The following is a 27,911-nucleotide window of genomic DNA, read 5'->3' on the forward strand; positions in this document are numbered from 1 at the left end:
GGCCGGCTTTCAGATTTTCTGGGAAGCCGGTGTTCTACCGAAAAAACACCAGCTTCACTTGCTGTGGCTGCCTTGCTTTCTGACCAATCAGGAAGCCGGGCAGCGGGTCATGAGGTGCCATCTATGGGCACCAACAGAGAGCACCAAACTCACTGGGCTGACTGATTGTCGGAAAAATGGTAATGTGTAGTAATATTTAATTTGAAAGCATTGTAAATTGTCTTCCCTCTCGATGAGCCAGTGATGGAAGTCCCTCTGCCCTTCCTACCTCTAAAGGCACAGGTAAGTACTCTTAGGCAATATGAGGAACTTGTTTATGAACAGCTGTGAAAACAGTCGAACCATGCTTGCCTTTTGAAAACAACAGTGCGTAGAGAGCTTAATGGAATGGGTTTCCATGGCCGAGCAGCTGCATCCAAGCCTTACATCACCAAGTGCAATGCACAGCGTCGGATGTAGTGGTGTAAAGCATGCCACCTCTTTAGAGAAGTGGAAATGTGTTCTCTGGAGTGACGAATCACGCTTCTCTGTCTGGCAATCCGATGGACGTGTCTGGGTTTGGTGGTTGCCAGGAGAAAGGTACTTGCCTGTCTGCATTGTGTCAAGTGTAAAGTTTGGTGGAAGGGGTATTATGGTGTGGGTTTGTTTTTCAGGGGTTGGGCTTGGTCCCTTAGTTCCAGTGAAGGGAACTCTTAAGGCATCAGCATACCAAGACATTGTGGACAATTTCATGCTCCCAACTTTGTGGGAACAGTTTGGGGACGGCCCCTTCCTGTTCCAACATGACTGTGCACCAGTGCACAAAGCAAGGTCCATAAAGACATGGATGAGCGAGTTTGAGTTGGAGGAACTTGACTGGTGTTCTATCAACCCGATAGAACACCTTTGGGATGAATTAGAGCGGAGACTGTGAGTCAGGCCTTCTCGTCCAACATCAGTACCTGACCTCACAAATGCGCTTCTGGAAGAATGGTCAAACAACACTTTCAACACTGCAATGCCTATCCTGATTCAGAAGTCTACCCAACTGCATTTCCAGCCACTTTTCTACTAAAGTTGCTAAAGGAACCCTGCAAAGATCCAGACGGTGCATTACATTGCATCATCAAGTATAAAATGTCTGTTTTTGAACCATCAAAATAATATAGCCTGTGCCTTAGTAATCTGAAGTAATCCATTCTTTATTTGTATGGGCACCATTACTGTGGTCTGTTTTCAAAATGCTTTTGAATACCTTAGTAATGGCACTCTACTGTGCCCTATGTCTCATATGGTTTTGGATTTCCACATCCCTTGGCACTAAAAGCAATTAACATGACATAAAGTTAGCCCAAGGGCAATGTTAACCCATAGAAAGCTGTTAAAGGAGAACTATGAGGTGAGTGCTTTTCACTCACCTCATAGTTCTAGCCGACCTGCGACAATGAGACTGTCACAGGTCGGCTCAGTAGATCGGGAGGTGAGCGAACATAATGCCACTTCTCTTTAACTCAGCATATTGTTTCAAACTAAAGGAAATGACAAAGCTGTCCCACACTGAGAAAACAATCACACTCCATGATTATTAACAGACAGGTAACTTGGATTTAGTTTTTGTACTAATGTAAACTGCAGCAGATTTGGTCTTGGCACTGAGATGTTCATATGGGGATTAAACAGAAAAGAAAACAGAAGAGAGTGAGCATGAAGTACTGTAACGCCAGCCAGATATCTTTAAGCAGATTGAAGGTACACTTAGCACACATGGGCACATGAGATGAGATCAATAAATAGTCAGAACAAAAGACAGCTCAGCAGATCCTGAAGTCAATCTATTCCCACAGCTGGCTGCAAGGGATACACAATTCAACATTTTTAAGTGATGACTTTGTAAGGAATTAAATTATGTTTCCAATCCTAAATGAAAACCTGTTGTACATATACAATGGAAAAACTAAATCAGACACTAGAATAGAATGTGCAGTGCTGAAATCTTTTGCATTTGTATTGCTTTTAGATTTCTGTATGACTGAAATCAGCTTAATGGAGATAATCTTCTAAACCTTTATAATTGGTTTATATATACACTCACTGACCGCTTTATTGGGTACACCTCTTCAACTGCTCGTTAACACAAATATCTAATCAGCCAATCACATGGCAGTAACTCAATACATTTAGGCATGTAGACATGGTCAAGATGGTCTGCTGAAGTTCAAACCGAGCATCAGAATGGGGAAGAAAGGTGATTTAAGTGACTTTGAATATGGCATGGTTGTTGGTGCCAGACGGGCTGGTTTGAGCATTTCAGCAACTGCTGATCTACTGGGATTTTCACGCACAACCATCACTAGGGTTTACAGAGAATGGTGTGAAAAAGAGAAAATATCCAGTGAGCGGCAGCTCTCTGGGCAAGAATTCCTTGTTGATGCCAGAGGTCAGAGGAGAATGGCCAGACTGGTTCAAGCTGATAGAAAGGCAACAGTACTCAAATAACCACTTGTTACATCCGAGGTATGTAGAAGAGCATCGCTGAACACACAACACATTGAACCCTGAAGCGGATTGGCTACAGCCACAGAAGACCAAACCGAGTCCCACTTCTGTCAGTTAAGAACAGGAAACTGAGGCTACAGTTTGCAAGGGCTCCCCAAAATTGTAAAATAGAAGATTGGAAAAATGTTGCCTGGTCTGATGAGTCTCGATTTCTATTGCAACATTCGAATGGTCGAGTCAGAATTTGATGTAAACAACATGAAAGCATGGATCCATCCTGCCTTGTATCAACGGCTCAGGCTGGTGGAGCTTTGCATCATGGATGTGCAGCCAACAAATCTGCAGCAACTGTGTGATGCTATCATGCCAGTATTGGCCAAACTCTCTAAGGAATATTTCCATCACCTTGTTGAATCAATGCCACGAAGAATTAAAGTAGTTCTGAAGACAAAAGGGGTCAAACCCAGTACTAGCAAGGTGTACCTAATAAAGTGGCCTGTGAGTGTATATTAGGGATGCACAGATACCAAGTAAAAGTACTGATATTTTTCCAGCTTCTCACAGATACCAATTACCGACACCTTTCTCTTTACAGACATCTGTTCAGACTAATGATTGCAGGACATGGGTTGAGCGCCAGATCCCGTACCCAGCTGCAACCCTGGTAGTTCTCATTAAAATGCCAAGTATCGACACTGGTATCTGAACTGGTATCTGTGCATCCCTAATATATATATATATATTGTTCTTTGTACATGTACATAAAGCTCTGTTCTGTTTGGGTTTTCCTGACTTGTCCCGAGTCGGGGGTAATCAGACACAAGTCCGTTTTGATCCTCCTGTCCATAAGAGGGCATTGGGCATGTGATCAGATCCACCTCAATAACTGACAGGTGGATCTGATCAGACTGCCCGTCTAAAAGGTGTCTGAGACTTGTGTTAGTGTTTTTTAGAGAGATCTTTCATTCTGCCCCAAAAAAACAACAGGAAATGAGAGGAGGAAATAACTGTCAACAGAACAGGTGTCCTAGTTGCGAGATGTTTTCCTCTATTCTTGTTTAAGTGACAGCTGTAACATTTTGGATTTTCTATCACTTTCTGTCTCAGTGAGAATGGCCACCAGGGCAAAAAGAGCAGGGCCTCTTCCCAGTAATCATAGCTCGAAACTGTCCCTGATTTGGAAGGTCTAGACCTCTTTTGAAGCCAAATCCCTCTGTCCCACTTTCTTCTTCCGATGTCCTACTTACTGGCCTGATTTATAGATATCTACAAACAATATACTCTACAAACAATATATTTTTAATAGGTTGTTATGTGTTTCTATACTTCATAAACTGTTTTTTATTTGTTAAAAATCATGACCATATGTGGTCTCTTTTGTCTTCAAAGAAAACATGCCAACTGGCTGGATATCATCTAGATTAGGAAATGTTGATGTGGTCAAAGTTATTGTCCATTTTCCAACATGCTATGACGGTCAATATTTCAATGAACACTTACAGACCTTTCTTCAAAAGTGGAATTACTGCATATGTTTATTGTACAACAAGAATGTATGCAGGAAATACCACTGGCATTATTTAGGATGAAAAAGTACTAACTCCTCAGGCGATCTCAGCAATTCTTGGCACCATTTCTAACATAGAGAATAGTTTGGAGCATTTGCAGTACTTCAGTTTCATTTGGACATAATGACAGCACGGTTTAATAAAGCTTAGAGTCAAAACAAACACCCAGCAGGCAAGCCACGGATATTCTGAGATCATTTGGTTTAAAGAAAAGGTCAAAAAAAGCAGTCAACCTGGACAGTTAAATATTCAGAGCAGGTAGAATGGAAAAGCAGTCAATACCTTCGATCAGGAAGAAATAAGGAATAATGTGTGTATTAGGAGCCATACTATTCCCCAGACAAAGGAATGCATTTAAAAACAACATTTAATTAGGCTTTGCGAAAGTCTCAGCAGAATTGGACCAGAGACTATAGGATGTTGATGAAGTTACTGGCAAAGATTTTAAAATAAGCCCTGAAACCTCGCTAAGAGATCAAATGATGAACAAACAGAAATGTAGATAAACTAAAAAACAAATACAGCTAAAAACAAAATATTAGGAGCTGATGTATAACTGCTCTGCCCATCGTATAGCTGGGCATGCATTGTATAGCTGGAAATGCCATTCATACAGCATTCCCATCACTAGATGAAGTCATGGAGCATACTAAAGTCATATGTTCCTTGACTTCATCTAGTGGTGGGAATGCTGTATGAGTGGCATTTGCCCAGCTGACAATACCTTTTCGAAGATTGTTACCTTGTAATTGTGGAAAGACTTAACTACCTCTATGAACTTTAGAACTATAATGTTTGGAGCCGCATGCTTCTAGACTGACCTCAGATTGCTAAGCCTGCCACCACAAAGAGGTATGAAAGTTAATGACTCGATGGATGATCATATAGATTAGACACCTTAGTTTTGACATCACCTTAAGGCACTTCTGAGATTATTCCACAATTCATTGTCAGGTGCATTTGACCTGTGACTTGCAGTTGACCTACCTAAAGCTGCTTTTGCATTACTGTAGACTTGTGTGGGGAAAGAAGCAGTTTTGATGTAAGCAACAGCCCATCTACACAAGTACCTATATGTTCCTACAAACGTGATTGGCTATTCTTGGAAATATGACTTTTCACCATATGCACTAAGCAAAAGTAAAATTCCCTTGCAAAGTGAAATTTCTCTTTAAAAGTGAAAAGCCTATTTGCCTTTAGTAAATCAACCCCAGAGTGTCCATGGGTAAATGAAGCTTACTATGAACACCGGTTTAGGACACTTCTGAGATCATTCAGAATAAATTGTTAGGAGCATTTGACTTTCAGTTGACCTACTTTTGACCCACATTTGACCTCCTTCAAGTTTTTGCATTCACATAGACTTGTATAGGGAGAGAAGCTCTTCTGACACAGACCCTTACTTTGTGTAACACAAAGCGTAAGTAACATGCAGAGTGCAGGGGTCAGGTGTACGTAACACACAAAGTGCAGGGGTAACACATAAGTTAAAAAAAATAAGTAACACACAGAGCACAGGGGTTAGCCAACTTCCATCTTTCCTGTTTGATATTGGGTCCTATAGACATACTAATCCCCGAGATTCTCTGTAGCATTCCATTTTGTTAAATGTTATCTGTGCAGCATGAAGACTGCACTAGCTGTAAAAGCAATATGCTGAACAGGCACAATGATACTGCCTTTGCTTCCTTCGAACTGCATTTGAATGAATTCATTTAAAGCTAGACTTAATGAGTTTGCCCTTAATAACCTGAAGCCATCTGGTATTGGACCTTCCAGCAATTAGAAGCTTTGACAATAATGCACATATGTTAAGCAATTCCAGAGCTTGTCTTTGGAGCCAGATTCCCACAGAGCACTATCAGTGATGACCTTACATCATTTTAATAACCCACACCAATAAATCTAATTTCTCCAATCCACTGTTGGTTCTCTGAATTGCACAGCGGTAAAACTGTAGGATAATACACCAGTTATGATTTTCATCAGGCTTTTGTAATTTAACATCATGTTTTTTCCATATGCAGACTAGCAAACCCTGAGAAAGGGCACAGGAGCCAAAGGAGATCTCACCGCTCCAATTCCCCAGCCACCATCAGGACTCCCCAGGTGCTGGTCCAATAGGTGCGCCTCCACCTTGGAATGTAGTAGTATACGAGCAGACTGCACTATCCAGAGAATTCCAATACTTCAGACTTTATTGAAATGCACAGCAAATCCAGTATAACAGTGAATAAAAGTGTATAAAGCAACAAAAGCCAGCACTGTACGCCCCCAACCAACTACAACCTCTCACATGTTTCACCCATAGGCTTATTCATAGAGGTCATGAGTTCATGAGTACACTTTTATTCACTGTTATACTGGATTGGCTGTGAATTTCAATAAAGTCTGAAGTATTGGAATTCTCTGGATATTGCGATTTGTTCGTATACTACTACCGTGTTTCCCCGAAAATCAGACACTGTCTTATATTTTTGGAGGCTCAAAAAAAACACACTAGGTCTTATTTTCGAGGTAGGTCTTATTTTTTTTTAATGTACAACAATCCAAAATGAATGCAAATCCAAATTAAATAATCCAAAATGGCAAAGTTAATATTAGGGTGATCAGGGCTGTGAGGAGTGTCGTACCTTTCCAAGAGCAATTTGGTAACCAAACGCTGGCCAGAATGAGCGAAGCGCACTTTCACTATCGATTCCTCACAGGCAGAGGGAGTGCATTTGGTATCAATCCGCCTGCGACAGGAACCGGCGCTATAGAGGAAGCATCGGTTTATGCGGCTCTGCTCCCTGCGCTGCCACCTTGCTTCCTCTAGCGCTGGCTTTGCTGGCCCCGCTGATTCTCTCCCACGGCTCTTCAAGTTTCCACTTATGTCACCACCGGCCCTGGGAAAGGTCACAACTAGGTCTTATTTTCGGGGTAGGTCTTATATTTGAGCAATTCCCAAAAATAGTACTAGGTCTTATTTTCGGGGTAGGTCTTATTTTCAGGGAAACAGGGTATGTTGATTTTTTGTTACACTATACCCACTGCCCACCATTTTTTTATCTTACCTTTTTTATAGTTTGTAATAAGAGTTTGCAATAACATTAGCATACCAAAGGATGTAGACCAGTACACTGAGTGTATAAGATGGCAATTTTATAGAAAGATCTATACATCCTTCATCCAACAAAAAGCATAAATTACTGGATATATGTGTTTTTAAGAACACTTTTAAATGCAGCTTATATACGCACCTGATTTTGACCTGGTATCAGGCTCTTACAATCCCCTTTAAAGCAGCACTCAGACTGGAAATAAGAGAAGCAGCACTAGGAATCAGTCAGGTGTGCTGCAGTGCATGTTGGCAAGAAACATGAGGAGACAACAAAGAGAACAGAGGGAAGGTTCATCACTGTGCTTCTACTGCTCCTTCACTGTTTAACCACAGGCAGGGGCAGGGAGGTAACTATGCAGTTTTTCTTACCTGCGGTAGAGAAAAGTAAGATCACCACCTTGATTCCTATATATGTTAGGTAAACATCAGCACTGAGCTGGTGTTTTGACAGGATGTCCCAGTGTTTGGCCCTTCCCCCTAAATGACCCACATGATGCTGAAAAACATATGTGCTGCTGTTAATATAAAAACCAGGCAGATGCTTGCTGGTATATAACCCAGTCCGGGTCTGATCTTAAAACCAGAGGATAACTTGCCACTTGCCATCTATGAGTAACAGGTACTGCTGGATGTCAAGAATTTTTCCAATACTAATCAATCTCTTCAGCTGACTTCAGTGGTTGCTTGCCAGCATTGGCTGCTCCCTTCTTAAATATGGCAATGTTTTTGATCCCCAGCTATACTCACGCACGTTATCTCTGAATAACAACCATAATTGTTGTCCAAATATGTTATTTGTCAAAAAGCTTGAAGATATATGAAGATGTGGGGCTTGCAAAGGTCACATTTTTAAATATCAGACCTGAAGCCTGCAATAGCAATTCTGACTGCAGTTTTTTTTCTTTTTATTAATGTCGGTGTCACTGTTTTAGCAATGAATATGATTTTGGCTGTCGGTTTGCTAATGCAGGTAGATAAATGACAGCTAGAACCTAATTAATTTTGATGTGGATAAAACACTTTTTCATTTTCCTGGGCTTTTTATAAATATGTACCATTATCCAATGACATTGTCAAAATCATTACAACACATGGAAAATAGCTAGCGTATCTGTGTGTACCTTGTGTTGAACTGGTGAGAATAGAATATCTCAGCATTTTGCTGTGCTATCCTTCATCAAACTAAAACACCATTTAACAGTATTCCTTAGAAAACAATGCTGCAGTCATAAAGCAATCACAGACCATTGTATAAGCTTTAGTTTGCTCACTGTAATTGCTAATTAAGTTACAGTTTTGCTAATAGAGTTCTTTATGGAAGTCTGGGTACCTCATTGGGAATGAAAATCCTAATCATGTTTCTCTGCTGGACAAAGCCAAAATTACTACATTTCAAATGTAGTCCCAGATGTTCCTGTATCATATGTTGGTAAATGTATGTAATGCTTTTAACAGATATGTCTGGGACCTTTGGGCCTCTATGATTATTTCATATACCCCAAAGTGTTTTCTGCTATTTCTGTTTGGAACACATGTATAACTAAATGAGAAGCACTTGCTAATCAGTGTACTTCTGGCTGTATATTTAGAATTCCCCAATGTTGCTGATTCCCCACAAGGTTCTTGTTTGCAACTGGAAATCGGTCATTTGTTTTCAAATGGTGGCTACATTTGGGTTCCCCCCAGGGTATTTTTTATAAAAACATATTTACATTATTTTATTTTCCTTTACACTGTTTTGTTGGCCTGCCATCCAAACCTGGTAATTCAATTTTCAGTAGATGCAGATGCATTCTATCATTCATTTATTGAAGAGCTCCTTGTAAATACATTTATGAGAGTGTTGATCCTAAAAAGGATAACAATTTGATTAATTCACTAGGGTTCACAAAGCACAAATATCCCAATTTCCCAGTTGGTTTCAGGCTTGTTGTTGTCTTTATTTAATGCATCAGGAAACCTATAATGTGGGGTAGGGTAGGGATGGCAGTTTTGCAGAGGAGAGCTTATCTTTTGGGTGTACATCTCTAGGTACATTAAACCATAGTAAGATGTAGTTAGAAAACATTAAAGAGGTACATACTTTAGGTTTAAGGAAATATACGATTTTCTAAAAAAAAATTGATTTATGCATAAAAGAGATAAGCTTGGTGCAAATAACCTTTTCAGTGTATAGCAACACTGTAAATACTTTGGTTCTATATATACTTTGTATATATTTACTGGTTAATGGCCTGTGTTGATGGTGTTTGTTCACGCCAGAACTTCATCTCTCTCTATAAAAGTCCATGAGAGTGCAAAAGCAGCTTGAAACAGCCCAACTGCAACTGTCAATGAATTTGCAATGATCTCAGAAGTGTCCATTGACACAAGTCCAAAACCAGTCAATACAGACCCTAAAAAATGCACATCAAAAAATCACATAAACTTAAAGTCAAATACACTGAAAATATGCAATAATTTTAATACTTTTAATGATACGTTTTTATACTTTTTTAATATGTTTGCAATACTTTTAAGAAGCAATTAAGCAAGCAATTAACAAATATACCTTTCTCAGAAAAGTGTTCTTTTAATTTGTGCCCAAATACTTACAACCACCATGTTTCTAAACAGCTGGTTCCATCTCTTTAAGTTCCACTTCCCTGAACTTTCTGTCCAGTACAAGATTAAAAGGGACAGATCAGTCCCCAGCACATGTTCATCTACAAGCTTGGAGAAGGGAAGGGGGACAAAGAGGAGTGGAGCAGGGAGCAGAGAAGTGTGTTGCCTTACTATGCCATGTGTTTCTGGAGACACACGCAGCTTAATAGCACACACAATGGTAGCTCCATAGGAACATTGCAAGGGGAAGGAACCACCCTAAAACAGGATACTAGGTCCTGTGCTCAGGGGACCAGCTGGTTCTGCAGGAAACTAAATCTTTTAATAATGAGCAACATCCATTGTAAGGGATTCCATAAGCATTTGAAATAGCTTAAAAAAAACCTTTTTAGAAAACCTTTTGACTTTAATATGACTTTAATTGTTGAACACTTTAGATTGCAGAACTTTTCAAATGTATGCATTTAGGAACAGTCACATACAAATTAACATCATCTCTATTTACTGTCAACATCAGTTCCACCAACTTAACATACTGTAATCTTTATCTTTCAAGTGACAGGTAAACAGTAGATTAATACAGTGCTACTTTGTTAAACAACCAATAATGGCCAAAGTAGGGCATTTCGTTTTTTATGAGCATAGAATCAGTTTTAAAACATAATGGTGTTTTGTTTTGCTTGTCAGGCTCTTTAAATGAACAGATGGAAGCAAATAATTAAGGTTTTTGTAATCCCACTTCTGTTCTTAATACTCTAAGGAAGAAATCTGTCCAAGATTGCTGTGCTAGAAATATAGCTTGGGTGGTAGACCCTAAAATCTCACCCTGTGAACTCATCTCCAAATGGATTCCGAATGCTCAGAGAAAGCATTTTCATTCTTAATACAGAGAGTGTTCGAAATGTATTTGAGTTCCTAGGTCTACTCTAGACAAAATAGAGGATAAGGGAAGTCATAAATCCAAGGTTTCACAATTCTTGGCCTATAATATCAGTATGAAAGTTTCTCTTTTTCTCATATGAATGTGTGTTTTGTGGTCACAGCAATTGTCAATAGTGTCCTTCGACATTTCTATATTTTGCTGACTTATAATACCTATGCACTTGGTGCTGATTGTAACTTATTTTTTACTTTCAGGCTAGGTTCACACCTGCACTACACCGCACGACACCCAGGACGCACGTCCCAGGATTGTGTGGCCCTGCACAATGCAGGCAGCGATTGCCACGCCGCCCCATTGGGGTGAACAGTACCTTCTTTTTGTGATACACGACGCGTGGCTGTTTTAGCTGCAATCGTGTTCGGAAGCACAGACGGAATCGGGGCGGGAAACCGCACGGTACGCCCGGCGTGACTGGGGTGCCATTAGAAAATAATGGCACCCACAGCGTGATCGGTTCACACCTTGGCGATTGCCGCACGGAATCGTGCACGATTGCCGCGCGGTGAGGTGTCACCTGGGTGTGAACCTAGCTTCAAGGCAATGGTAACATTTACAATACAATATAAAAGAAAGTCAAACAGACATGATAGCTATACTCTGATCTAAATTAAGCAAATGTAACCTCAGTACAATAGAGAGGATCCTTTAAAGCGAAATCAGACAAGTATTATTAGCCAAATACTTTCAAATATATGGTTCCCTATAATAGTGTAAACTTGGTAGATATTACAGTTTTATTGTAAAACAGGCAGCCTTGCATGTGCACCCAGCTGTCAAATAACCTTTCTAAAGTAAAACCTTTCTACAAGCTTACAGGTTCACATCAGGCGAACTTGTATGTTTGTGCCTATGGAGGAGCGTGCTGGGAAAAATAGTGATCACAATGAAAAAAAATTATTGGTGGTAAATCTAACCACAGCAGCATTGGCAAGCACTGCCCAGGGTCAGGGACATGTCTACATGTGAAATGACAATCATTCTCAACTGCCTGTGGTACTTTTAATAAAGTGAATCTGTGTTTATCATAGTTACATAGGGGTCTATTCACTAAGCTGCCTTAGGCAGCCGAATGACTCACTGACCCCAAGCGAAGTGAGCCGAACGCTGTTCGGCTATTCACTTCAGGCTGCTACTGCTGATTCCAGCCGTATATCGGCTCAAATCAGCCGTACATCGGGTGGCTTCGGGTCGGCTGAACATGTTCAGCATGTTCGGCCGACCCGAAGTGCAGAAGGAGTTTGACATCTGGATCAGCTAACCCGAACCCCCGGCAGGCTACTCGCTGCTGTTCGGTCTATGCTTATAGATGCCGCACAGCAGTGAGTAAATAGCCGAATGCCGCTCGGCTGTTCTGCTCGGTCCCCCTGTGGCACTGAGCAGAACAGAAAAATAGTTTAAAAAGTAGTGAAAAAAAATAGAAAACGATAGCAATGACAGCTAGCTCCACCCAACTGTTTTCTATTGGTCGGGCGGTTCTTCACATTGAAATAACCAATAGCAATCTAGCTATGCTTTCCTATGGGGATAAGAAAAAAACGAGCAGGGAAAGGTTTACTCTGCTCGATTGAGCAGAGTGAACCTTTCTGTGAGAAAGTGTTTCTCTCCAGGGCGGCTGGGAGCCTATTAGACTCCCAGAGCTTCCGGGGGAGGAATGACAGATGCGTTCCTGTTACCAGGTAACCAGGAACGTTATCTGACATTACACACTGAGAACACGGAGAGGTCGATCTCAGTGTGTAATGAAAGCGTCCCTGGTTAGCAGGTAACCAGGGATCTGATCTCTCTCCGTGAGATGACGGCTGGCCCCGCCCAGCTGTCAGAAGCAGGCTGTCGGCTTTCAGCGCGGCTCAGTCGAGCGGAGGCATATGCTCGGCCAACTTCGGGAGCTGTACGGGCTATAGGGAATAGCCCTACCGCAGCCCTTCGGTTCTACTGAACCGAAGGGGTCCTGGGGCCAAAGCTAGCCGAAGGATCAGCTGAAGCTACGGCTAGATCCTTCGGCAGCTTTGTGAATAGACCCCATAGTTGTTAAGCTTGACAAAGGTCCATCCATTTCAACCTATGAGTGTGTGTATGTAGGGGTGCCCCCAGCCTTTTCGGCACCTGAGGTGGTGGTAGGGGGATTCTGGTGGTGCACGCTAAGGGGGGGCAGAGGCTGTGACATCTCTCCCAGCTCCTGGCAACCAGTGACATCGCTAGCTGCCAGGAGCTGAGCAGGATGCCAGCCAGAGTGCCCCAACCAGCTCCTGGCAACCAGTGACATCACAGCTTGTCAGGAGCTGGGCAGGACGCCGGCTGGAGCATCCCAGGTTGCTAAGAGCATTGTGGAGGGGGCGCAAGCAGAGCAGCATGGTCACTGTGCTGCACAATGTTTGCAGTGTGCCTGCCGCCCCTTTCCAGCCATAGCGTCCCAGGTTGCTAGGAGCCAGGTGAGGAAATGTGTAACAGCCATACACATCTCCCTGCCCAGCTTTTAGCAACCTGAGATGCTCTGGTCAGTGTCCCACTCAGCTCCTGGCAACCAGTGATGTCACCAGTGAAGCAACAATCTCAGGCTGCCTTATTATAGGGCCTGCCCTGTGTGTGTGTGTGTGTATTCAAATAACTAAGTGTACCCATATCCCTGTATATTGCTTTCATTGAGGTAGGCATCTAAATGTTTCTTGATTGAGTCTATACTCTCAGCTGATACCACTACCTGGGGAAGGGAGTTTCACAGTTTTAATCTCTAACAGTAATGAATGCCCTGTGCAGTTTAAGATTAGATAATTTTTCTTCTAATTTCAGGTGGTGGCCTCTTGTCCTCTTAAGTGAACTTACAGTAAACAGTTTACTACTGATTTTATCATAAGTAATTCATTATAATCAAAATAAGATCTTTCCCCTAAACATCTTCAGATGTTTGAAGCAAACACAGACTGCCTTTATCAAAAAATTGTCCTTTACCTTCTGATAGATACTTTGCTAATCTGATGCTTGTAATATCTTTTTTTTTTTTTTTTCATGACCAATCAAAAGACTAACCTGGCAGCAGGGGCAGACATACTATTTGTGCTGACTGTACAGCTGCACAGGGCCCCCTGGAATTAGAGGCCTAGTTATAATAGATGTGGTCAGATGGGTGTGTGCTGGGACCCTTCCATCTTTCATATGGACAAGGCTCACTTTTACCTACCCATCATTCAATACATAGTGAGTAAGTGTTTTTACTTAACCAGCAGTTGAATCGTGTGCCCCGTGGTAATCTGCGCACCACTGCCTGGCAGCATGTATGCGGATCTTTGTTACAATGTCAAACATATAAAACAAAAAAAGGTGATTGTGCACTAAGACGCGGAGCTATGATTAAGGCTTCTGGAGGGGGCTGAAACACGTCATTTTTTTCCACTTGCTGTTTTTATACTTCTTTGGATTAAAGTTTTTATTCAGATCCATCCCTTTTCAAGTTCTGGTTTTCTATTTATATTCAGATTACAGAGAGGGCAGAGCGTTCTCTGTGCGCCGGGGTCCATGATGATAGTTGTATAAGAGGAGGTTGGAGCAGCTTTCTTCTTGTGACTTTTGCAAAGCTAAAAGTACCCTTGGTTGTGGCTATTTAGTATTCTGTATATATACCCATATAGGCAATGTTACTCATTTATTATACAGTAGGTATTTATACAGTGTTGACAATTTACACAGCGCTTTACTTAGTGCACATTGACATCAGTCCCTGCCCGCAAGGAACTTACAATCTAAGGTCCCTCTCTTACATGCATACATGCTAGGGCCAATTTAGACAGGAGCCAATGAACCTACCAGCATGTCTTTGGAGTGTGGGAGGAAACCTGAATACCCGGACGAAACAAACGCAAGCACAGGGAGAACATGCAAACTCCTTGCAGATGGTGTCTTGAACTGGATTTGAACCAGAGACCCCCAGTGCTGCAAAGCAGAAGTTCTAACCACTACGGCTCCATTATTAGTATTTCTGTGAGTTTATGGTATAATACAACACTGTTTAGTTGACCTTTCTCCTTCTCTAAAATCTGAAATCCAGCAACGTGTGCAATATGCAAATTGTCCCAAAGGAACATTTATGGTTATTCTATAGCAGCTGTAATGGTGAACTGTTGCTTACTAAGCTATGAAAAGATTTGAGCATTTTGAACAGCTTGGTGAAATTCTTTACAACTGCTTCCTATTGTCAATCATCATCACTTGTCTGCAAACCAAGGCGTTTATTCAATGGCTTCAACGGTTTGCACATCAAACATGTCACCATTTGATATGCGGATATTGCAGACCACATCTTTGTAAGTGAATATAAGATTTGCATAGGATCAAACACATTTTACACGAACGCAAGAAAAAGATTTCAGATTAGGTCGTTTAAAAAGATCATAAATCATCATGCTTCATACAAATATGCAACTTAAAAACACCAAAGAAACATACTCGAATCTCTTAATTAGAATTGTTGGCTAGAGATTGCAATTTTAAGAAGGAAACCATTGCTTGTCCCTAGGGAAACATCAGCTATATTTGTGCATTAAAAAATCCTAGCAGGTAGCGCATCTCATTTGCTGGAAATGGCTGCTGGCAAAATTATCCCTCACTGCCTGAATATTTAACCCTTTAAGTACTGCTGGGATGCTGCGTTTCCTTCACAGCTGTCCTAGATTCATCTTCCCTAAATCTTGTTTACGAAACATCATTTCTGGACTAGGACAGCTTGTAACTGTTATGTTTTTGTTAAATAACAATGCAGCTCATTGGCCTGGCAATGCTGAGATCCTGTGTCAAATTTCCATAAGGAGCATTATCTGCTTGGAGTTTTAGGCCGCAGTCACACCAGGGCGGTTCAGCCGCACGGATTTGGCCGTGCGGATCCGCTGACATCAACGATCCCATACATTGCTATGGGGACCGATCATGCGACCGCGCGGCTCTGCACAATCCGAACCGCCTCCTGCCCAAATTGCTCCCTGACCCATTTTTGCTGTGCTTATCAGCGCGGTTTCCATACTGCTTTCAATAGAACCGCATTGATCAGCTCAGATTCGGGCATTTTCTATTGCGTTTCAGACCTGAAACGCAATTAAAAACGGCCGAAACCGCCCTTTTAAAATCCGCGCGGAAACCACGCTGATCCGCAACCGCCTTGGTGTGAATGGGGCCTAAAGCAGAACTCCAGGATATTAAAAGATGAACCCTTACAGTGAGGCTACCCCCCAATGCAAGGGTTAATGGCATGCTTTTGTCTAGTATGCTTACAAATCCCATCATGCATCCACCTCTGGGAGTCATGCCTGGGGCTGTCAGAGTCTTGCAATGTCTAATGAGATTTGTAGTTGTGCCACACCTAGAGGGCTGGAGCTTGCCTACCCCTGGTCTAGGAGATGGATTAAAGAAGATCCACTTACCTGATTCTCGATCCCGTCCATGCAGCCTCTTCTCCCCCCGGGCCACTAGCGGTCTAATAACCTGTGACATGATCACGTTATTTGCAAGGTCCATTCACTTGTATTAGATGTGAGGATGCCGAGGGACATACCAAAACCGGAGCGGGGAAGAGGTGAGCGCTGTCTACCACAGGACTAGGAATCGGGTGAGTATACGTTCTTTATTCTAGACCCTAGGCCAAAATGAGAAGTTAACCCTTGCAGTGCCGGGGTAGCCCCACTGTAAGGGTTAATTTTTGCACATCCTGGACTGCTGCTTTAAAGTTGAACTCCAGGTAGATATAAATAAATATCATGATTTAAAGCTGAACTTAATAAGGGGAGATGGCTGGTCAGCTTTTTTAAGTATTCCAAATAGTTTGATAATATGTCACCCTTACCTCTAGGTGTGCATTTCTCTAGAGATCCAAGGTCTGAAGCTTCCAGTCACCACTCCTTCACCGCTGCTCTCTTCCGCTGGGTCCCGAATCTTCATATTTTGGTCATTTGGCAGCTAGTGATGATCTAAATGTTGCACATGCAAGCTTAACCTCTTGCCGTCCGCCCGTAGTAAAAAAACGGACGTACGGCACTGCAGCATCTGCGGGTTGCCGTCTCCAGACGGCAATTTTTTTCTGCTCGCGCGCGCCCCCTAGCGGGCAAGAACAAAAAATGATTAACCCTTGCAATGCAGTTACCCACGCAGTGCTCGTTGTAGTCTAGGTGCTAAAAAAGAAAGTTATATTCACCAAACCATCCAAGCCAACTTGTTCTTAGACTGGTGTCTAGAATGTCTTTCCCATTCTGCTGCAGCAGTCTAAAGATCCTGGTGTTATCACGCTTTATACACTGTGCATTGACTGTGTGTAGACGTGGTGACTTTGAGGAACAGTCCATCTGTGCAGCAGAGGAGGAGGCACGCTTCAGTGATCACAGAAGCAGGGAGCCGGCTCGGATGGTCTGGTGAGTATGACTTTTTTTATTTTACTTTTAAAATTTTAAACTTTTAACATTTTAAAAACTGTTCAAAACTTTTTTTCAAACTAGGGGCACTAAGGGGTTAATTTTTTTTATTTACAGGGGCTTTCATACTTAATATTCTAAGGAGACACTGTATTCTCCTCAGAGATATTTTGTATCAATTGTGTAGCACCCTGATCCGGCTTGCAGCTCCACAACACAGTGAGCTGCATGCCAGGTCAGTGTCTTTAACAGCACTGTAATCACTGTAGCTATCGCAGTGATCACACTGCTGGGACCCCCTAATTTGCTGTTGAGGGTCTGCCTCAGACACCGGGGGACCCAGCAACTGCTTGAACCCCATGAGCGTTGGTCCCTCCACGGGCCAGCGCTCATTTTCCCTCATGATGGAATTATTCAGTCACTGTAACTGAAAGATCATGACGGCATAATTCCATCATCGGTCGGGAAGGAGTTAAGAGACCCTATTTGTAGTCCATTCATTTTAACAACAGTCTTTCTATAAGATTGTTTGTGCATTTAAAGTATTCCAGATATGTTGTTTACCTGTAAAACTCTCCCTTGCATAGACATCCAAAAGCTCTGAGACTGCTGCTAGGTGCTGCCATTTTGGATGTGATTTCGGCAGCCTCAGAAGACTCGCCTGCACTCCTCCCTCAGCAGCTATATAAAAGTAGGGGAGGGGGCAGGAGCTTGGCCAGCACAGACCATTATTGGACACCCTCGGAAGAGCTATGACATGCCAGGAGGGAGGGGACAGTGTCTGGGAACTTTGGAGAGAAACTGCTGCACTCCTTACCGGAACCCCTATGTACAAAGGCGGGAGCTGTAGTAACCACGGATGGTGCCGTGCACCTTCAAATATGTGACCAGCACACCTATGTCTTGTGTCAATAATCTATCTTCTTTATTGATGCAGACCGTCACAAAACAATGTTTTGGTGCTACGCAGGGTCCCCTTCATCTGGTTTTAGTATGACGTCTGGGAACTGACTCTTTTCAAGTAGTAAAATCTGCTAGTAAGTTCAGGGCACTGTGTAAGTGAATAAGAAATTATTTATGGAAAGGAAAAATGCTGTAAGTAAGCACTTATGTACTTATTTTTTCTGTGTTGTTACCTGATTTGTTTAGGCTGGTGACAGGGTCTCTTTAATTGTCTTCTAACCAAACTGGTCCTGCCATCTGTGTGTGTGTCTCTGACAGGGACAGTAGGTTGTAAGATCATTTGAGAGTAGGGACAGAGGTCTATGTAATTCATAAAGTTAACAGGCATAGCTGCCAAATGGAGAATAGCTCAGGCAATAATTATAAACCCTTATAAGAGGAGATGGGGGTTATAATGTGCAAGGAGAGAGGGGGCTGTGCTAGGGAGATGACTCTAGTGAAGAGGTCAAGTCAAGTCAAGTGAATAAAAACCAATTTATGAAAAGGAAAAACACTGGAAGTCAGTGGTTTTAAAAGCAATTTTAAAATATTTGACCTCTCTGTGTTTTTGAATGAAACTTGTTAAGTCTGTGACCGAGCCATTTTAAAGCAGAAGTTATATTTAATGCAAAACTCTAAAATTGCAGGTTAAAAAGAGTGCATGCATGCAGACCTGCAAACTAGGGGGTCTTTTTTTTTTTTTTTACCATTCTAGGAGCCTTGTGAATCTCTGTGAATGTTCATTCTGTGCAAATAGATGCAAAACTCATGTTCCTGGTATACTGTATATTCTATTTAGGGCAAATGTAATACCACACTATTGCCACTAGATGGAGGTGCGGAGCATAAGAAATAAGTATTTATTGTTACATTTGCAGAGACTCGCAGGACGAATGGCTCTGCGAATTGTTTATAAATAGACCCTTAGGTGCCTTTTGACTTTTCCATATGGTTGTCCTGTTGGCTTCAGCACTTTTGGCTGCTCAGCACAGAGGTCATAGGCTTTCCACACCTCTGTTTCAGTATATGGGTATGCTCTTACGTTGGCATAAGGAGTAGGGGCCATCAATGAATAGAACAGTCTGTCTACTCCCAGCCCTGTCTTGTCTTCTCACTTCTCATTTGTTGACAGCTGCATTTTTAAAAGCAAGTAACAAGTGGGTGATGATAGAGCAGAAGACAGGGAGGATTGGGGAGGGATAGAACCACCCTATTACACTCCCTATTACTGGCAAAGATGAATATTAGTTCCTACAAAGAACTTCCTGTGAGGGAATGCACACATCACTAAAAGTGGTCCTTCTCCCCCTCTGCTTTACATGAAAGTGCCACCATAACTGAAATAAATATGCTGAAATAAATACATATACTCTTAATATTTGCCTCACCCATTGCACTTTTCTAATGTTCCTTTCCATCAACTGCTGCAAAACAATGCCGCAATCTTAAAAGCCGACACCATCAGTAGATGGTTTCTTCTTATGTGTTTGCACCAGGCCCATTGATGATTTTGGCACCAGATTGTGGCAGAACTCTTATAAATAAATCTTTACCCCCTGAGATCTTACAAGATTTCTCTCATGAAATCTCAGGGGGGGGGAAGAGTTTTTCTTTTACAGACCAGATATGGAAGGTACTGTTATCCTTCCCAAGGGGCCACTGTGAGGTTCTGTCTATGTCACCAGTGCCTCAAGAAAATAGGGAGTGCAATGACGTTAAATGTAAGTACAAAAATAAATATTTGATTATACAGTACATATGTTTACAAATCATCATGCAGAGGTGCATGCAGCAGGGCTTTTTGTATTTTTTGAGGGGAAATGTCCACTTAAAAATAGCTGGTAGCACCACCACCACCACCAACACCTTCCTCTAATGCCAAGTGAATTAGATGGCATATGGATAATATGAAACACGGCTAATGCAAAAGGGAACACAGATTAGGAAGTTTGCTTGCATGTACAATTTTAACTTACAATCATATTAGAGTGTTTGCATTAAAATATATATTTATATACTATAGTTCTGCTTTAATGAATTGTTATATATGCAAGCTAAGTATATTGCCATGAAAGAGCTAAATTGATATTACAGTCAAAGGGTTTTTAAGCTATTTCAAATGCTGATTATTGTTAAAAACTTTTAGTTTCCTGTACAATCAGCTGGTCCCCTGGGCAGTGGCCCTGATATCCTGCTTTAGGGTGACTTGTTTCCCTTGCAATGCAGCTACCCTTGTATATGCTATTTAGCTTTGCTGGTCACTAGAAACACACAGGCAAAACACTCCTCTGTTCCCTGCTGAAATCACTTACAATGGATGAGGCTCCTTGATGTTTAGAAGTTTTAGCTTCCTGCATCCCTGAGCACGGGTCCTGATTTCATATGTTAGGGTGACTCCTTTCCCTTGCAGGATCCTATGGAGCCACCCTTGTGTGTGCTAGTAAGCTGTGTGTGTCTCTACAAACGCACAGACACACAAGGCAAGCCACTTTCCTGCTCTCTGTCCACTGCTCCTCTTTCCTCCCTTCTCCAGGCTAGTAGATGGAGAGCTGCTGAAGACTATGCTGTCCCTTGTGATCCTGTGCAGGACAGGAAGTTAAGGCAGGTGTAGCTGAGGGAAACATGATGACCGTTAGGCCAGGTTCACACCTAGGCAGCACCGTCTTTGCGCGTTTGTACACACGCGTACATGACAGGCAGCTCATGAAACATTTCAGGCAATGGAAGAACGCACATTTAAACGCGCAAAAACGCTCACGAAAATGTGCAACATGCTTTTGCCGCACGTTTTTGGCCATTTCCATTGAAGTCTATGGGGCAAACACCTGCTTTTAAAGGAGAACTATGGGGTTAAGGCTTTTCCCCATAGTTCTCCTTAGGGTAACGGGAGGACACAAACTAGCGTCCTCCCGTCACCCTAGGCTACAGCTCGCGGTATAGTGAGACGCCGCAGTATACCGCGAGCTGCTGCTCGTGGAATACTGAGACGCCGCAGCGGAAGCGGATCCCGACAATTGTGCTGGGATCCGCCCAGCTGCGTGACTGACAGCTGGCTCTGCCTATCTAGAGGCAGAGCCAGCTGTACCCACCCCCTCCCCCGTCCGTTCCACCAGTTAGCGCTGGCGGAGCGGGGAGGGGGGAATCCAGCCCCTCCCCTGTCACGGCAGAGAGCCGTGACAGGATCGAGAGGTGAACGAGCGCCGGTATGTGTTCGCTCACCTCCCGATCTACTGAGTCAACCTGTGACAGTCTCATTGCTCAAAAACTCCTAAGTGTGAACCAGGCCTAAGTGCTTGGGCAAAAGTGTAAAGAAATGCTTTGCTGGGCAATGTATTCTTGTTTGATATGGATATATTATTGAAAAACATTTAATGCTTCTTTAACGCTAAAGAAAACTTAATTAACCTTCCTAAATTCCTCTGATTAGGTAATTTATTATCTCGTCTTCCCATTTATTGAGAATGCATAAGTGTTGTGATGCCATGTTCCAAGTATTTGCTTGCTACAGTCATACATTGTTTACTTTTAACATTCCTGTAACTAATCTGTGCATTGTTGAAATGCCAGAACTGGGCAGCTGCCTTCCCAATGTTCCTGGTGGCAGCATTTCATTTGTTCATGGTGGCTGTTAGGCAGAGGTGAGATGAGCTGCATATGTTCGGCACATGCCATCCGTACGGCAGTTTTCCATGTGGAGAAAATTACGTTGACCTGGAATATTAAAATGTGTCATGCAGGCACAATGGAATTCAGATTACAAGCATGGTGATGCTTATTTTAGGAACATAGTAGGAAAGTTAGTAGAATGTCAATTAAAAGAGAATAGCTGCTCCAATTTAATATACCGTGTTTCCCCGAAAATAAGACACTGTCTTATTTTTTGTTTTGGCTCATAAAAACACACTGGGTCTTATTTTCGGCGTAGATCTTATTTTTTTTTAATGTACAACAATTCAAAATTAATGCAAATCCAAATTAAATAATCCAAAATGGCAAAGTTAAGAATAGGGTGATCAGGGGTGCCGTACCTTTCCAAGAGCAATTTGGTAACCAATCGCTGGCCAGAATGAGCGAAGCGCGCTTTCACTATCATTCCTCACAGGCGGAGTGCATTTGGTATCACTCCGCCTGTGACAGGAGCCGGCGCTATAGAGGAAGCATTGGCTTATGCGGCTCTGCTCCCTCCAGTGCCGCCTCGCTTCCTCTAGGGCTGGCTTCGTTGGCACCGCTGATTCTCTCCCGCGGCTCTTCAAGTTCCCCCTTATGCCACCACCGGCCCTGGGAAAGGTCACAACTAGGTCTTATTTTTGGGGTAGGTCTTATATTTCAGCAATTCCCAAAAATAGTACTAGGTTTTATTATCGGGGTAGGTCTTATTTTCGGAGAAACAGGGTATATTATGATTCCATATCAACTGTAAGAACATAATGTCCTGTGATAGCAAACAGGAATAGGAGCTCACCTACTTTTCCATGTCACTGTATTTATTTAAAGTGTTGCTAAACGCACACAAAAAAAAAGAAGAAAAAAAACACACGGCGCTATCGTAGTGTGTTCTGTCTCCCTCTGCAGCAGTGGCTGATCTCTGCGGAGAGAGAGAGCGCAATGCTTGCACCAGCCAGAGTACCCACTGGGGGTGCACTGCTAACGTTTGGCACATCCTGCCATTTACGATGCGGGAGGTCGCCATCCTAGAAGTTTTTTACATTAAGTAAACTATGTCAGTGCAAGCACTCCGCCCCTTGGTTTACATGCGGGGAATGCCCTGCCCTCCGCTGATTGCCATGGCACTTCCTTGTTCAGAGGAGCTCAGGTCCGGATTTGGGTTCAGTCTGAACCTGAGCTCAACCCGAATTAGGAGAAACTGTCTCCCTATGATATTAAAGAAACACAAGTTGCAAATAGTAGCACTTGATCACACATGGCTGGAGCATCCTGCTATCGTGCAACATTGATTTCTACTACATGCTACTTGCGTAGCTCAATCCATAGGGAGCCATTGCTGCTCCTACTGATTATTTGTTTGTGATTTTAGTAGCACGATTGAGTGAATTAACTCCCCGGTAGTATACTGTATATATAAACCAGCTGCTACTAAAAACAAGTCATTGATGATTTTTCCACCCAAAAGTGATATTTTTGTGGAACCTGATGGCTTGGGTCACCTGCTGATTTCTTTTTGCCTAGTGCACATGGGCAACAGCCTTCAACACTATCTGAAAAGTGATCTGTAAATGCTGTGCAAACAGTTGGTGCTTTATAAGGGCTAGTTCACACCAGCCCCAGTGCTGGTGCTGAAACGCATTGGATCGCATCCTGGCCCCGCATCCCGGTGCTGAAATACATTGGATCGCATCCCGGCCGACTCACTGCATTTTGGGGCGGGAGGAGTCGTGCTGGTGCGTTCGCCCACACCGGAACGTGTGGCACATGCTGCATGCACAATTTTTTCTGATTGCACCGGACCGGAACACAGGCGTTAATGTGCCACGTGTTCCAGTGTGGGCGGCCGGGTGCATGGCTGCGGTGCCATTGACTTCAATGCACCACCACGACCCCTCCCTCCCCAGAATGCAGTGAGTCATCTGGGATGTGATCCAGTGCATTCCGACACTGAATCGTGCCGGAACGCACTGGGGCTGGTGTGAACTAGCGCTTAATCCTGCATAATAATAATCTGAATGGGATCGCTTTTCAGAGGGTGGTGGAGCAGCGGCTGCCAGGGATTCAGGGAGCGATACTGACACCCCTAAATGCAGTTTTGTTTTTTTTTTAAATCCCATTGCGGATTTTCTATTGCAGTCCCATTTCTTGCAATGGTTGCATTTGAGAAGCAGCATTGCTCCCCTTGCCGGCCGTGTCAACAAGGTCTAAATTTCTTGGGGACTGCTGTTTTGACATCTCCATGCCATAGTTCCATAGTTCTGTCCCCACCCTCCAGGAAGATCCAGATATTCCCACCCACCTTGACTGTTCCTGCTCTTCCTTATTTAATTATCCTAATATAACATACGCTAACAATTCAGCAGAGAGAGCAGAACTTGTAATGGCTGCAGAAGGTATGCAGACCTGCGAAATCAAGTGTAATGGTTTTAACACTGGTGTCCCAAAGAGGCAAAACAGTTATAGCTGGAGTTTCCCCTTTAACAATCCTCCTGCAGATACAGCGATATAAGAAACTCCAATTCAGACTCTTCATTTTCTTTAAATTAGGTTTGCTATTAACTGCGAGTTCTCATCACCAGGCATTGTGCAATGATTGCAGAAAGAGGTAGTGTGTCACACGTATTCCCAGCACTCGGCATGGTTACTGACAGGGTGAAAGATCAGTCATAGTGCTATAGTGAGCATCCAGTGACTGGCATTCTATTGATGTTGGCAGAATGCCACTCACCATGAAAGAATAAGCTACAATTCCTCTGTTTAAACCTGTCTCCTAGAAGAAGTGAACCGTCCCTGAACCATTCAAAATGGACACTTGGAATCAGTTATAGCTTACACAATACTGTTTTTCTAAACAGGCAGATCTCATTTGGTATGTAAGCCAACATGAATGTCTTCTTTGTAGTATAGTGCACATTATGCGTAACGCAACTGCCGTGCACCCCAAATGCACCTCTCACCCACAATGCGCTCAACTGTGCCGCAACATGTGGTACCGCAATACCGCGCATTGTGGTGTAGTTGAAAAAAGTCGTGCATGCACTATTTTTTAGCCACACTGCAATGCCATGCATGGCATTGCTGTACCGAGCAGTGCATCACACCTCCTGCACTGTAACGCAACAGAAGGTGCATTCAGAATATTAACAATGACTTACAAAGCCATCCACAACTCTGCCCCCGGCTATATCTCAAACCTTGTCTCAAAGTATCACCCTAACCGTCCCCTGCGGTCTTCAAAAGACCTTCTGCTTTCCAGCTCCCTTGTCAACTCCTCCCATGCTCGCCTCCAGGACTTCACTAGAGTCTCTCCCATCCTTTGGAACTCTTTACCCCAACCTGTCCGACTATCTCCCACTCTGACTGCCTTTAGGCGATCCCTTAAGACCCATCTCTTCAGGGAAGCCTATCCCGCCTCAACCTAATCGCTTAACCATCCCGTTCTCAGACAATTCATCCCCACACAGCTACCTTCTCATGTATCACTTCCCCCTCCCCTTCTAGATTGGAAGCCCTCACGGGCAGGACCCTCTTTACTATCTTGTCTTGAATTGTATTGTGCTTGTAATGTCCTCCTTATATTGTAAAGCTCTGCGCAAACTGTTGGCGCTTTATAAATCCTGTATAATAATAATTATAATTGCGCTGTACTGTGCGTTAATCAGCCTTGGTATGAACAAGCCCTGAATGAAGCTTTGGGACATGCTGTCTATGAGGCTGATATAGAAGTTGAGAATGTTCACACACACACACACACACACAAAAGAGTAAAGATTCACTTCAATTATCCAATCATGTGCAGAGGAGATCAAAAATGTTCTCAAGATTCTCAACTCCTTCATTACAAAATGTTTTATTTGCTTATGTGTGTAAATTGCAGTTTGAGCTATGTACAAAGAAAACACTATACATTCCCTATAAAAAAATATATATATAGATATATCCATATATCTACAGTATATATATATATGTTTGTGTGCTGCAGGGGTAGGCAACCTCAGCACTCCAGCTGTGGTGAAACTACAAATCCGATAATGTTTTGCCTCTGAGAATCATGCCTGCGTCTTGCAGTGACTCATGGGACTTGTAGTTCCACCACAGTTGGAGGGCCGGGGTTACCTAACCCCGCTGTACAAGCTAAAATCTGGACCCACAAGAAGGCTTGGGGCGGGTGCCTGGGTGACTAAATTTGAATAACTGTGACAATATTTTATTTTGCTTTTCATACTGAAACATTTATAAGTGTGTTGTGTAGATAATAACCATTTTCAGGTAATTCTCAAGGACAGATTTTTTTTTTTTTAATTTACATTTTTAGTAGCAGAACCATTTGCCAGTCTTGAAAACCAAAAAATAAGGGGTAATTGAACCCCCAAAGAAAGGCAGCCGCCATGTCCCCGTTGTGTGTAGAGTTGTGCGGAATGTGAAGAGAAGTCAGGTCAGCTGGTGAATGGGGGGAAGACAGGCCAAGATGATAGTGGGAGGGGGGATGGGCGGCGAGGATTTATGTGAGAATGAGATGCTGGCATGACAGGTACAGTCAGAGGAATGTTGTTGTAGAGGAGCTCCATCCACACTGAATGGTGCAGGCACTTTCCAGAGGTCATGCAAGTCTTGGGGCTGCTCTCCTCCCCCTCCAGTCCTGCCTGAGAATGTGTGTGTGTGTGTGTGTGTGTGTGAGATGACTGCTAAGAGCACAGGGACGGATGGCGGATCTCACACACTCCAACTACAACAGCAGGCAGCCTGGGATGTTCTCTTTGCCTTCCTTTGGCTGCAGGGAGAGCTCTGGACTGCCTGGCACTGGAAGAGGCGACAAACAGAAGAAGAAATCCTTCTATTTAGTCAGGATGAAGCCTCTGAAAGAGCCCACCAACAACAACGTGTCCTTTGTCATCCACTGTCACATCGGGAAGGAGATCAAGCACATTTGCAGCAACTGCAGCCGTGGAGAAGAAGCTCGGGAGGGTGAGTGGAAGGGATGCGCGCTGGCTGTGTGTGTGCCATTTGTCTGCATTGTCTTCCTTGCACAGATTGCACAGCGATCTGCTTCCCTGGATCCCAGTGCTCGGGGCAGGGCGAACTCCGAGAGCCTACGCTGCAGAGCAATGCATGGAACATAGTGGGGAAGCAGGGCTTACCTTCATATGATCCCTACAGGGTGCCTACATTCAGGGCCCCATGTCAGATGATGGACCAGCTGTCACATCAGGACCTGGTGTCACTGCTGTTGCCTACCCTGGTGGCCACACTTCCATAACATGGCACAATGGAGTTTGAAGTTGCTCTGTGTACTGCCCTGTCACCCACTCTCAAGGTAGCTGTCATTTGTGGGGGAAAGGCCAATGTGTTGCCATTGTTGTTGCTGGCGTGAAGGAAGGGGATTGCCCTGGGGATGTGAGTTTTGAAGGTCAGAGGGAGGAGTGGTGTCTCTGGGGTACACCTCTCTATAGTGAGGGAGTCCATGTCATCACCTGCCTCTCGCCCCAACCAAGTGGGATGATGGATACCAATCCGGAATGGCACATCGAGAAGTGAAAGCTACAAAATAACCATCGATTTCTGACAAGGCGACATCCCGAAGGCTTCGGATCCTCTGCAGAGTCAATGAGTTGTGCAGGATCTGCAGTGTAAGTCTGCTTGGGTCCGGCAGGTATTCCCATGTGGTGGCTCCCATCATAAGAAAGGTGAGGGAGCACAGCTGAGGATGGCAATCGTACACACTGGCTGATCGGTTGCGCAGTATATGCTGATCGTTACCGGAGTGTGAAGATACAACAGCCAGCGCTCAGGAAATTAAGTCGAGATTTACAGAGCCACAGCTAGTAAGTGATGTGCAGGCTTTAAAAAGCAATGACTCTATCCGTGGAAGGTATCTTAGCTAGAATAACAAAACAAATGGATTCTAGGATATGCTGTGGGCAGCATGTTTGCCATTAGTGCTGTGTGTGCAGCCTGGACGAGGTGGTACCCATAGAGGTGGAGGGTCCATGGTTATAGGAATAATATCCTTTCAGTAAGTGTAATGCCTCCTATGCTTATAGCTGGAATCCTTTCACATAACATTTCAAAATGTTATTTGTTTTCCTTTCCACCTTATCAAAGAGAAGAGATCACACAGGGGGCATCCTGATGGACAAAACGATGACAGTTCTTGTGCTGAAAACATAATACAGTACTGTATGTGTGTGTGTGTATATATATATATACATACATATATATATATA

At 43.2% G+C, this 27,911-nt stretch overlaps 1 protein-coding gene across 7 annotated transcripts in view; it reads left to right on the forward strand.

Annotated features, from left to right (window-relative positions):
* Positions 1-27,911, forward strand: part of PHACTR1 (phosphatase and actin regulator 1) — a 267,744-nt gene that overhangs the window by 123,822 nt on the left and 116,011 nt on the right. For 2 of the 7 annotated variants that reach the window (XM_018563663.1, XM_018563665.1), the window contains exon 1: positions 26,166-26,652. The exons of 2 other annotated variants lie outside the window; for them this stretch is intronic. In XM_018563663.1, the coding sequence (XP_018419165.1) occupies positions 26,391-26,652 (262 nt within the window). In that variant the 5' untranslated portion in view covers positions 26,166-26,390. Of the gene's footprint in view, positions 1-26,165; positions 26,653-27,163; positions 27,510-27,911 lie in introns of those variants that run through there. 3 more of the 7 variants (XM_018563660.1, XM_018563666.1, XM_018563667.1) reach the window with 3 other exon arrangements.

The sequence above is a fragment of the Nanorana parkeri genome, unplaced genomic scaffold (genome assembly GCF_000935625.1).
Source record: "Nanorana parkeri isolate BGI_ZX_2015 unplaced genomic scaffold, ASM93562v1 scaffold684, whole genome shotgun sequence".
NCBI lineage: Eukaryota > Metazoa > Chordata > Amphibia > Anura > Dicroglossidae > Nanorana > Nanorana parkeri.